Here is a 13,407-nt window from a genome sequence, read left to right on the forward strand (position 1 = left end):
ATGACAGACACCAGAGTTGCTTATAGGTAGTATCAAGGCCTAATTTTATAAATATTTTTAGCATTTTTCATATTAAAAGTTTTTTTCATGCAAGAATTTGTACATGTTTAATTCAGAATACTAAAATACATTATGATTCTTTTCTCCTGATCCAAAACTTTTTTAAGTGGCTGAATTATCAAACTATCCTATCTTATAGGTCTGGCTGCCTTTTTACTTCTCTGAAAAGAAATTATGAACACAGTACATATCTTCCTTCAGTGGCAATGTGCTGGTGTCTCACTTGTCATTGTTTAATGTAGTAGTTCCCATATGCTGCACTGGTACTAACTGAGTAAGAATCCACCTGTGGAGCCCAGGTGGGCTGGGCTGAGGAATCTGAGGAATACAGATTCCTTGGGTTCCTCAAAAAATTAAGAATAGAGATACCATATGATCCAGCAATTCCACTTCTGTGTATCTACCCAAAGAAAACAAAAACACTAATTCAGAAAGATGTATGCACCCTTATGTTCATTGTAGTATTACTTACAATAGCCAAGATATGGAAGAAACCTAAGTGTCCATCAAGGTACAACAGAGAAAGACAGATATCGTATGATTTCTTCTGTATGTGGAATCTAAAAACAAACAAAACAGAAACGGACTCATAAAAAGAGATTGAACTGGTAGTTGCCAGAGGAGAGGGAGTTGGAGGATGGGCACAAGAGGTGAAGGGAACTAAAAAATACAAACTTTCAGTTTTGTACTGATCAAGTCAGGGAGATGAAAAAGTACAGCAGAGGGAATGTATTCAGTAATATTTTAATAACTTTGTATAGTGACAGGTAGTTACTACACTTGTCATGGTGAGCATTTTGCAATGCATATAAATATCAAGTCAGTATGTTGTACACGTGAATCTCATATAATCCTGTATGCCAACTGTGCTTCAAAAAATACAGATTCCTGGGCCTCTGTGAGTCTGGTTTACTAGGTCTGAGGCCTTGCCTAGGAATCTGTATTTCACAAGCTCCCCAAATACTCAGATATAGAAATCAGGCTTGGAAACCACTGGTTCAGTGTGCTTTTAATATGAAACAAAACGTAATCTTTTAAATCCTTGAATTACAAATATTAGAATAGGGAAAAGAAAGATTCTACATGTCATATGAAAGTGATCAGATTTCAAGACTTGAGTTTTTTTGGTTTTTTTGTAGGCTGGGATCACTATGGAAGCAACTTAGCACTGGGGGCAGGTGAGATCCTTAAGATTTCTCTCTTTTTCTCCCCCAAGGGACAGTTTGATGATCCTTTTATTATTTTTTTAAATAGTATTACAAATATTCCTGAAGTTCATATTAGTATATGATACCATTGGCCTTTGTAGGCCAGACAGCATGATAAGCTGACTCCTATAGATGGCTTATGGTCCTAAGGGGGTGTCCCGAGGTGTAATGTTATAAGCAAGATTAATCATAAGTTAAGTGTATATATGCCCTTTGCCAAAATGATAAAAGCCAAAAAAAGGGTAGCGGAAGGAGGTCTTAAATTTCAGGGTTTTGATGGTACTATTTTACTGAAAAAGAACTTTTCCATGATTTTTAACAGCTAATATAATGCCTTCATCATCTCACCTCTTTGGCTCAATGCCATGGGGACCACCAGTGCCAGTTCCTGGGAAGCCTTTTCATCATGCTTCATATTCTGGGACCATGCCCATGGCTGGGGGAATGCCCAGTGGTGTACACAATCAGTTCATACCTCTACAGGTGAGACCTGAAAAGAGAATTAATATGTGTGTGTGTGTGTGTGTGTGTGTGTGTGTGTGTGTGTGTGTCATATATGACATATGTATACATATGACACATGTGTACATATAAATGTATACATATATACATATGTATATGTATACATACATATACATATGTATACGTATACATAAATACATGTGTGTGTGTGTGTGTGTGTGTATTACATTTTATTTATTTTTGATAGAGACAGAGCACAAGTGGGGGAGGGGCAGAGAGAGACAGAGACACAGAATCCGAAGCAGGCTCCAGGCTCTGAGCTGTGAGCACAGAGCCCGATGCAAGGCTTGAACTCACAAACCACGACATAATGACCTGAGCCAAAGTCGGACACTTAACTGACTGAGCCACCCAGGTGCCCCAAGAATTACTATATTTTTAAGAGAGTTCATTTTTTAATGCTCAAGGACTATTGAGAAAAATTTGTTTATTTAATAATTACTGATTCAAGGCCAACTAGAAGTCCAGTACTGGTCTGGATGCTAAGAATATATATTATGACCATTAGTCGGGGCAGCTGGCTCAGTTGGTAGAGCATGTGACTCTTGATCTTGGAGTCGTGAGTTTGAGCCCTACATTGGATGTAGAGATTACTTTTAAAAAATTAAAAATAATTTTTTTAGAAAAAATAATACATTTTGACCAGTGGTGATCAATCTGACCTGGTTCCTGCTATCTTGAGTTTGTGTTCTAATAATTAATAATTGCAGCAAGTAACATTTTTTTCTAGCACAAGTGATTTTAAAATCAGGAATATAAATTTTCTTTAAGTTATAGAGAATTTTTAAATATTTAAATGCCTTTAATTGAAGTCTGGTTTGGAGATTATAAGTAGAAATCACAAGTCAGCATTATTGACAGATATTAGCAACATGCTTAATGACACTAGTTTTTTCTGTCTGCATTGTTAATTAATGATGCTTTTATTCCTTAAAGGTTACTAAGAAAAGGGTTGCAAACAAAAAGAACTTTGAGAGTAAGGAGGCCCAGAGTGCTCCAGCTACCCCACTGCAGACTAGCCAGCCAACATCTTCCAATGTCACCAAAGTGATTCCACAGGAGACTTCATCAGCTTCCTTAAAGTCCTCTCAAATTACTCAACCTGCTTCTTCTTTTCAAGTTGAAGGCGCCTCCCAAGGCCACAGTATGTCTCACCACAAGTCAACACCAAGCTCTTCTTCAAGAAGAAAATCAAGAAAACTGGCTGTCAATTTTGGTGTTCCTAAACCATCTGAATAAATTTGGTACTTGGAATTAAATTAATTTCTTTTCTTTCCAGCCAGCTTTTTAGAAATACATATCTGTGTCTCATAAAAAATTGGAATGTGCTATTTTAAAATAATATGTTTCAATTAAAATTTTTGATTTGTTGTCAGGCACTTTTCATGCTATATCAAATTGTGCATCTTAAACATGTACAGTTTGTTTTACATCAATTATACCTCAGTAAAGCTGTAAAAAAGAAAAAAAGCTAAATTAAACCTTGTGTTAAAATAGTATCAGTGGACTACGCATTAAAATGTACCACTCTAACTATTGGCCTCATCATTAGAAGCATCCTAAACTATGACGTAGACATCATAGTGCAATAATAATAAATTTTGACACTCTTGAGGGATAATTAAATGGAGTGTGAAAATCGGGCCTCAAGTATAATTTACCAAGTGTGGATTTTATTTCTCTTTTTAATGATGTAACAAGTTTATCAGGAGAATGGCTCTTATTTATAAGTATTTTAACTTAGGTTTTGTTGTCTCTGAGGGTCCTTTATACCTGCTGTGAAACGATCACACTTGTGGTGGTGCTGCCAGTTTTGCTTTATTCTAGATTTTGTACCAAAGCAAGTTTAGAATATTGGTCAGAGTATTTCATTTAACTGCTTAGAACTATAAATAGCAATCTAGATTTGAGCAAGTAATTACAATTTTTTAGATTACTCAAAAACCAGCATTAGTAATTTCTAATAAAATTAAGTTTCAAAATCTACAGGGTACAATGACCACAAATTAACCTTCTAACAGAGTAAAGTAAAATCTATTAATCATGTTGTTAGTTGAAATAAATTGTGTACTCTTTTGTATAGCTTTTTACCTGCTTACCTAAACATATGTGAGAGCTCCACTGTTGATCCTTGTAGTGCTTCTTGGGACTGATGAAATTCTAATTTTTTAAAAAATTCTAAGGTGTGCTATAATACAGGCACAATCAGTTTGTGGTGTACTTAATTTACATGACAAATGCCTGTCTCATTCTGTTCCCACATTTTTAGCTTTATGCTGAACTGTTCAGTGACGCTGGCATTTTGTCTTTGCATGTCATGTGTGGGTGTGTAGTGTTCAAGCTATGGCTGTTGAAATTATTTTAGAATTTATGAAAACTTCTCAGTGGTACCAGGGCCTGAGTTTTTATATATATATTTATCCTTTAGTTTTTGTGATATGCTTATATTTTTAAGGAAGTAAGTTATCATACTTTTTTAAGAGTAGAAACCATAATGTTTATATGGAGCTGCTTATTATATCCAGTTTCACTGAACTCATTAAAAACTCTGCCATGAGTCTTAAAGTAGTCTATTTGTTTTTTAATGCTGGCATTGAACTAAATGGATTCCTTTCTCTAACTGCTGATTTCAGAGTTTCTCTATATGTTAGTAGGATATTTGTATATTAGTAGTGCCTTTAGTATAAGAGATAAATGTTCATTATCTGGCATTTATTATAGTCATGTGAGTTTCTGTGATTTTATTTTCTGTTAATTTTCCAGAGTCAAGTGTTCATTGGTTCCCAGCATTCCCTTGTTGGGAATGTTTATCTGTCGTGGGATATTGAATAATGAGGCTGAAATAATTCTCAATGTTTGTCCTCATTATCTCACAGACTCTCTATTTATTTTAAAAGGAAACATCTATTACAGGAATACAATACAAAAAATTGAAATTATGACAGTAATTTTCTGTCAACCTCTACTACTTTAAAGTGTGTAATATTTTTCACCTTATGTACCTGTACAAACCAGCAGTCAAGAATTGTGTCACTCATCCTTGCTGTGTGACCCCTCTAAAAATAGTGCACAACCCACATCTTTTTTAGAGTACAGAGCATGTGCCATCTTCTGAAAACTCCAAGAAAAGTTCCAACAGGCATATTGCCACTGAACTCATAAAGATATTTCCCGTGTTTGAACAAAGTGAGCTGATAATTCTCCATGCGTAGGCAGTAAAAGTGTTTTCTTTTTGTTCTTTCCTCCCTTTTTTAAAAAACATAGTATTCTAAGGGTCAAGATTAAAGAGAGATTAAAATAGGAAAGCGCTTGATAGTGACTAGATAGTGGTCACGCCTTCATGTCTTTTCCTTTCCCCCTTGTAGACCTATTCCAGATGTGGGCATGAGGTCAATAGATCAACAGGACTTGTGCCTCCCTGTGGAGGCTGTGAGAAGTAGAGGCTGTTTTTATCTCATGATAATCTTGAGGAGACTAGTATGGGAAACTTACAATTTTTCCCTTTTGGATGGGGCAAACTCAAACCAGCTCAAAGTATAGAAATATGCCCATTTGTTGAATCTGTTATAAACGTTCAGTGAAAGCTGTGGTCTGTATAGGGCACGGAAGAACAGAGTCCCCAAATGCTTCATGCTTCCACATAACTACAGCAGTTAAATCTAAATATTCTTATTCAATAATTTTTTTTTTTTGAGCGCATTAAGTGAATTTTGAAGATTGATTTTTCTAGTCTCATCATACCTTGTTACCGTTTCCTGCATTACCTGATCATTACCTGAGTTTTATAATTTGACAGAATGTAATTGCTTTAAACATCATGTAGACTTAAGTCTTAAACGACAGTTGCATGGAAAATTATTTTTGCCACTGTGTGTACCTTGGTTTCAAGTTAAGACTTCCTTGCTTTTCAGAGGGATAAGTAGTTCCTTTAGAACTGTGAAAAGATAAGGTGTTGTTGTTTTTTTTTTTCTGTTGGTGGGAGAAATAACTCTTAATGCAGGTTTTTTGTTGTTTATTTCCTCTTCTGTGATCAGGTGATCAGGTATTTGCTTTGGTTTTAGACTGATATTTCCAAACTAATCCAAATTCTTCGTTTCAGGGGGAGGGTCAGTGAAGAGGTAGAAGAAGCAATCTAATTAAATAAGATACCAGTCACTGCATTTTCAGACTATATTTCTAGCTCAAGGAAATAGATAAGCTGCAGGGGCTTTTTTATTCACTCACTTTTTAATCATCTGTTCTATTTGTATTAATGAATCATACATTTTTATAATGGTAGTCTAATTTTTACATTAAGTAAATAGAACTGTCCAGATCTCCATTGAAATTAGGCCTAATGTGCTTTGTCTCATCGTTCAGAGCATCTTTTTTAAAGCAACTGTGTACACTTCCACAACTTTTTGAGCTTGCTATCTTTCTTAGGATCATCTTGCTTTCAAATTGCATTTTTACTGTAGAGGACAATTAACGTATTGGAAAGAAATAACTGTGACAGGCATTCTCTACTCAAAAAAAAAAAAAAAAATCACAGAAGTTCCTTTATCATTTTTCTAGAGATAGTGATAGTACTCAAACTGGCAGTGTTCTTTACATATATTTTGTAAGCTTTGTCAGTGGAATAGTCTTTTTCATGGGAGCTTCCTTTTCCTAGTCAGGATAAGGCTTAAAATTCCAGAAATGAATATTTTTCAAACTGACCTGGTTCGTATTTCCATCAGACTTCTCCATCTTCCACCAGGGGGCAGTAAGAGACAGTGTTGAAACAGAGAGACAACAGTGCTGAGTCAGCAGGCGTGTGGAAGTGTCAATGTTACAACACTGAGTTAAAAGCTCAGACGGCACTGATTTTTTTTTTTTTAAGAGGGAAAAAATGTATAAAATAGTTTTAGTAATGAAGAATATCAGGAATATAGCTGCTTTTGTATTTGTGTGTATGTCAGTGAACCAACAATTATGCCTTGCTCAATCAATGCATTCAGCCATCTCAAGTGCAATTTGTGATGGAGACTCTGGTTTCCAATAGATAGTTTTACGTAGTTAAACCTGTAAAAATTAATTTTTTTCCAGAAGTACACCCATTGCTGTTGATTTCGGCAGTTGGTATACTATTAAATTGCCTAGGCCAAATAATTAAGCTTCTATAGATATTTTAGTATTGTGAAGCTAAATTCTCATACTGTTTCTCATGAAATAATAGGACTGAGAATTTGGTCCACAGTTTGCTTTAAGTTATTTTATTCCTTTCCCTTTACAGCTAAGGGGCTTTTTCCTTTGTTTTGGGGTTTGTTTTTTTTGTTGTTTTGTTTTGTTGCCTCAGGTCTCTTACATTTTCTTTTGCTTGCACCCAGTTGCTTCTCTGAGGGTTTTCATCTATTTTGATATATGAGTAATAAATGGTGTGCTGTATAATTAAAGTGTTCAACATTCTGTTCATTTAAACAATATAATTCATACATATGTATCTTAACTCATTTCTTTTCTCACATAGCTATTTTATAAGTAATTGGAATTTTTCATTAGATCTTATACAGAGCAGTATTTTATTAAAAATTCAAAAGGGAAGACTTTTATGTGCTCATTTTGTAGTTTTTGTTTTTTAAATATCTTTACATTGTCTGCAATTAAAGTGTTTTAAACTTGCATTGGAATGGACTCCGAATGTATTTTTGTGTTAAGTTGTACATTTGTAGATTTCTAGCATGAAGTTAGCCTCAAAATGTTGTGCAGAAGGATTTTAAAATACGAGAGTCATTGAAAGAGTTACAACATCTATACATGTTAAATGCTATATGGATTTTAATTAAACCCTTGAGAATGATTTCATAAGCTGTTTTTTCTTGTATATTTACATTAGTATCAAAAATAGAAACATTACAGTATTCACTTAAACCCTATATCTTTTTATATCTGTATCTTGAATCTATGTCATTTAAACTGAGACAGCATGGTTAGTGGAGAAAGTCTGAAGACTGTAGATTCAGATGGCCACTGTTCAGATCCTTTCTCTACTTATTACTAGTTGTAAATAAGTCATTATATTAGCTTTGGCAAGTTACATAAGGTATAAGCCTCAGTTTCTTCATCTTCTAAAAGGAAGAAAACATTCTTCGTGTTGTTAATATGTATAAAGCACTATGTACATACTAGGTGTATTACAAATGTTAGTAAATAAGGATTTATCCTTTGTATATGAAGATCTATCCCAAATATACAGTCCTCTGAATGGTGCCAAATGCCTTTATGCTTTTCCCACTGAGTCACTCTCCAGTATCCAGTTTGTAGAGTCCTTGTGCCTGACCTGGCCATCTGGGAGACTCTTCTCTCTCTGTTCTTTTTTCCTGTCATGATCCCCTGTATCTTTTCTACCATGCAAGGGAAGGTTCTTACAGAGCTACATAGAAAGAGGCTCTCATTTCTACTCATAAGACTGGGGAATCTACCAAGACTCACATCTTGCTGATATTACCCATGTCTCACAATGCATTATTTTACCAAAATCTTCCCATGGTATGGGTGGGAAGGAGTTGGAAAGAAGGGCTTAAGGAGGGAAGAACATCTCTTCCTACTGTATCTGCTCCCAGTCTGCCTGATAAACCTCAGACTGCCTCTAGTGAGACTAGACTTCACTCAAGACTCTAAAGAGCAATCACATCCTGATATAGTATGTGGCCCCCTGATCCAGCAGGAGGCCTGTGGTCTACACTTACCAATGGAAACTTAGCTATTTTCCCACTCCATACCCCTAGACTTCCAGCTCCTCATATTGAGATCCATAGTAACCACTCCTCTTCACCCCAACTCTATAGCATCATTGGACTTCTCTCCAATCTTGGTACCAATCTTTTGACTTGAGCATCAAAACTAAATAAACCAAAACCCATTCAAGCTAGCTTAAGGAAAGGAAATTTGTTGCAAGAAATTGGGGCAATCTTACAGAATACAATCCAGGAAGTACAATCAAGGTTCTCAGGACCTGAACCTTAGGGGGTTACCTTCCAGTGCACTCTGTCTCCTCTCCATGGGGCTATGAGGTCTGTGGTCTCTGTGACTCTGTAGGTCGGGTCACTCATCTGTAATAGTGGTGAGAGGGGAGGGGAAGGCAGGTCATCTTGAGCTGCTCCTACCGGCCTGTGAGTTGACAAGGAAATGCTGACCTGTCTAAGTCAGGCTCTTAAGCAACAACCACATCCTGGTCTAGCAGTTCTTACAGTTTTTACATAAAAGAAGGCCTGCAAAACAGCTTTATCCTGATAGTAACCAAAGCTCACTGTATGATGTGCCTGTAAACAGCTCTCATAAAAGGGCCATCCCAGTTAAACCCCTTCAACTTGGCAAATGGTTGCCTTTAGAATATTCCAGTGCTTGGGGCGCCTGGGTGGCTCAAACATCCGACTTTGGCTCAGGTCATGATCTGGCGGTCTGTGAGTTCGAGCCCCGCGTCGGGCTCTGTGCTGACAGCTCAGGGCCTGGAACCTGCTTCTGATTCTGTGTGTGTCTCTCTGCCCCTTCCCCACTCGTGCTCTGTCTTTCTCTCTCTCTCTCTCTCAAAAATGAATAAATGTTAAAAGAAAATTAAGAATTTTCCAATGCTTTATGGAGCCCCTGATTCCTACAATTGTAGGAGTGTTAGCCATGTTTCACTGAGTTCCTAGATAATCAATCAATAAATAAGTCTACTGATTACTAAGTGCCTAATATCCCAGGCCAATATTATAAATGGTTTACACAGATTATACCCTTTAATCCTCATAACCCTATCATGTAAATAGGTTTTACCTATGCAGTAGTCTGACTTCAAAACCTACACTCTTAACCACCTTGCTATACTATAAGGTTCAGGTTTCATAATCTAGTTTTCACATCAACACTGTGTAGTTTTGTTAAAAATATACTCTCATTTTATTTGTTGTTTATTGGTATCTTTTAAGGACTTAGTACAAGCACAGCAGTAACAAATAGGAATAATGGGGCACCTGGGTGGCTCAGTTAAATGTCCAACTTCAGCTCGGGTTATGATCTCGTGGTTCGTGTATTCAAGCCCCACATCTGGCTGTCTGCTGTCAGTGCGGAGCCTGCTTCAGATCCTCCGTCCCCTTCTGTCTCTGCCCCTCACCCCATCTCAAAAATAAACATTAAAAAAAATAGGAATAAGACCTAGTCTTGACTATCCATAAAGTCAGTAGAAGAAGGACAAGTAAACACGAGGCACAACACCAGTATAACAAGTCCACAAGAAAGGGGAACCTCATAGGCTGGGAAAGTATCAGGGTCTCTTTTCTGATCCAGCAGGAGGCCTGTGGTCTATGCTTCAAGGATTCAAGTGAGGGAGGAGACTGATCAGGGCTGAATTGTATGGTGCCAATTTAGACAGGTAAGAGGTAAAATGGAGGTGAACGTAGACACTAGGTCATAAAGAGCATTACAGACCACGTTAAAGTGTTTTAATTTCATCGTGAAGGCTATCTTAGTCAAAGCAGCTTTGGGCATAACAAAATCCCACTTAAAGTAGCTCAAGAAGGGGCACCTGGGTAGCTCAGTCAGTTGAGCTTCTGACTTTGGCTTGGGTCACCATCTCATGCTCTGTGAGTTCAAGCCCCGCTTCGGGCTCTGTGCTGACAGCTCAGAGCCTGGAGCTGCTTCAGATTCTGTGTCTCCCTCTCTCTCTGCCCCTCCCCCACTCATGCTCTGTCCCTCTGTCTGTCAAAAATAAATAAATATCAAAAAAAAAATTTTTAAGTAGCTCAAGAAAAAATAAAATAAGGGTGGGGGGTAGAAGATTTATCATATGGATGCAGGAAAATTACCTAGAATCCAAGAGCAAGAACATAGCGGGGCTTCAAAGGGGCCTGGACCAAGAACAAAAAAGCCATCCAGAACATGGATATCTTACCTTTCCTACTCTCATCTCTGCCTATTGAACACTCCTGGCTTCCATGTTCCAGCTATACATTGCCTCAGTTCCAGCAACCAGCCTAGGGCTAGCATGTCTCCATCTCAACTCCAGATGGGTGGAATTGTGTCAGGTGTCCACCTCTGCCCAGGCAAGTAAGGTCAGCCAACTAATACAAACATGTCTGCTGTGGCCCATTCTTGTGGAGCAGCATGCTTTAGAGCAAGAGTCGGGATGGGAAGATATCCCCAGAATGCTCTTCTGTTAGTATTAACATGATTTTAAGAAGGGGCTATTTGTTTTCAAAATGAAAACTGGTGACATTATAGAGACTCGAATAGAGACAGGAAATCATAGAATGCTGCTTCAGTTATCCACTGAATTGGTACCAATGAGGCAGCTGCACCAATTCTTGGGAGCTCTTCTATTGTTCCATATGTTGGATATCAAAGTGAAAGAAGAAATGTGGAATCAGAGTTTCCACAATCAGACACTCAGGCTAACCCATTAATATTTTAACAGAGATCCTCTCTGGTGTACTTCCATTCGAATGTTAAGTATTGACTTCTGCAACCACATTCACAGATTATCAAGAGTATAAACTATTTCTTGCCCAAAATGTATCACTGAGTCAGAGCACTGTCAACCAGAAGGTCATGGATGGTAGTGAGGTTCTTTGCTTATTACATTAGCACACCATGTTCTACAAAACACAACTGGGCACAGATTGATGGAGCAACCCCTTATATTATGCCTTACGCTGGGCACTACTCCACTGTGATGGCTGCAAGGCATTACAGTTTGTATTATCCAAAGGTGCAAGTCACTTATTAAAACATTAATTGTGTCTCCATGAAGATAGCCCTGAAGTTCTGTCCTGAAGGCTCAGTACTAATAACAGTTGCCATTGATGGGGTGTCCACTAGGTGCCAGTCATTTTATATAACACTTTCATCCTCAAAACAATAATTATATAAAAATAGTACTAAATCGCTTATCAAATAAGAAAATTAAGACAAAAAGAGGTTAATGCATCCAAAGATATAGTACATAACTGAGCTGGAATTCAAAAGAGATCTCTCGGATCTCCAAACCCACTTTCTTTTTTTTTTTAATTAAATTTTAATTATACAAGTAATACATGGCTACATTTCCTCCAAATTTTTAAAGCATGATGGGTAAGAGTAACACCTTGGTGACCACCTTCTAGATTCCTGTGAGAGTATGGTGTATATTCTTCTGGCCTTTTTTCATACTGCACACACTATCTGCACATATTAACTACTTACAATCGTTCTTTGGTTTTAATTTTACATAAATGGCATCATGCTTTACGCATTATTCTTAAATTTGGCTTTTTCCCTCAACAAGTATCTCTGAGATTTGGCCTGCTCTGCCACTCACTGCTATTCCCCTTCCTAGGCTCCCTGCTTCTCTAAAAACCTGGCAGAAAAGAGCTCGTGCCGAACACCTCAGCACCAGACACCCTTACTGGAATTTGTCTTTTTTCCAACATTTCATTACCAAACGTTTCCTTTTTTCTTTTTAATTTTATTTATTTGAGAGCTCTAGAGACAGTAGGCACACATGCGAGGGATGGGCAGAGGGAGAGGGAGACAAAGAGAATCCCAAGCAGGGTCCCCAGTGCCAGCGCAGAATCCAACATGGGGCTCAATCCCATGAACCGCAAGATCAGGACCGGAACCGAAATCAAGAGTCAGACGCTTAACCAACTGAGCCACCCCTCATTACAAAAATTTCCTAAAAAATGCAGTTTAAAATATTATACATCTACAGATACTCACCACCTAGATTCTACCATCAACCCTTTACCCGCTTTATTATATATCCATCTATCCAGGAATTTTAGTGTTAGAAGAGCTCCCTGAAGCACCTCGCTAAGTCATCCACTCTGCTTAGGTTGTCGAATGACCAATATTATGCCTAGTTGGGAGCAGTAGTAAAACGACCTGTGGAATCCGGTTTGTCATGTGTCAGCAGAGGTCGCTAACCTGGAAAGGATGTGTTTTAATGGAAAATGACCTATCATTCAGGATATCCAAGACCATTTGACTGAAGAAATCACTCAGAATGGTCTAGAATTGTACCTCGGGTTGTAAAGATCGTAAGGTGGACTACATGTTAGACTGCCAAAGCAAACTGTCCTGAATCCCTGCTTTTCTAGAGGGAGGCACCAAAAGAGCTCCATCAGGAATCCAGATTGACTTCAAGGAAGCCATCAGGGTGGATAGCTTCCCCAGGTAAATCAATGTCTTTTCCTATTCAACTCAAACTTCTGGAGTAACAGCACTGAGGCAGCTGTTTGCAGCACCAAGATGGCAGTGACCGCCTTATAAAACAGTATGTCTATCTTTATTTCCTTTGACCTGGAGGAATTTGACCTGGTCAGGATCCTTATTGTGACTAAATCTGTAGTTGAACAGGCTGAAAAGACAGTACAGATCTCTAGGTACAAGGTTGCCAGGTATTCTATCTCTCCTTGTCTGATTTTTTTTTTAACGGAACGTGACGGGAAATGAATGAATAAAACAATGTTTTAAAAAGAGGATTCTCTCAAAGCTGGTGTTGACAACTTGCAGCAAAACTTAAGCATGTATCATTCTGTTTGCAGTTTTGTCTGTAGGGATTCTTCAGTTATGTTCATTCCAAGAACATGTTCCCACTCCAATGATTCGTGTTGTTGGACCCGTGATACGTAATAGCAGA

The 13,407-nt window shown here is 37.7% G+C and overlaps 1 protein-coding gene and 1 long non-coding RNA gene across 6 annotated transcripts in view; one reads left to right on the plus strand and one right to left on the minus strand.

Annotated features, from left to right (window-relative positions):
* The window catches only part of XRN1 (5'-3' exoribonuclease 1), a 120,652-nt gene extending 113,044 nt beyond the window's left edge, over positions 1–7,608 (plus strand). For 3 of the 4 annotated variants that reach the window (XM_007086338.3, XM_042957121.1, XM_042957119.1), the window contains 3 exons: positions 1,200–1,238; positions 1,591–1,751; positions 2,727–7,608. In XM_007086338.3, coding sequence (XP_007086400.2) covers positions 1,200–1,238; positions 1,591–1,751; positions 2,727–3,029 — 503 coding nt within the window. In that variant the 3' untranslated portion in view covers positions 3,030–7,608. The remainder of the gene's footprint in view (positions 1–1,199; positions 1,239–1,590; positions 1,752–2,726) is intronic. The other variant, XM_007086339.3, reaches the window with a different exon arrangement.
* LOC122230737 overlaps positions 1–9,171 on the minus strand; it is a 32,095-nt gene extending 22,924 nt beyond the window's left edge. The window contains exons 1-3 of one of the 2 annotated variants that reach the window (XR_006207800.1): positions 8,498–8,718; positions 6,489–6,631; positions 1,617–1,758 (exon numbers count right to left, since the gene is read on the minus strand). This is a non-coding gene — a long non-coding RNA (uncharacterized LOC122230737). Of the gene's footprint in view, positions 1–1,616; positions 1,759–6,488; positions 6,632–8,497; positions 8,719–8,782 lie in introns of those variants that run through there. The other variant, XR_006207801.1, reaches the window with a different exon arrangement.
* Between the last annotated feature and the right edge of the window lie 4,236 nt (positions 9,172–13,407).

Source organism: Panthera tigris, chromosome C2, assembly GCF_018350195.1.
Source record: "Panthera tigris isolate Pti1 chromosome C2, P.tigris_Pti1_mat1.1, whole genome shotgun sequence".
NCBI classification, from domain to species: domain Eukaryota; kingdom Metazoa; phylum Chordata; class Mammalia; order Carnivora; family Felidae; genus Panthera; species Panthera tigris.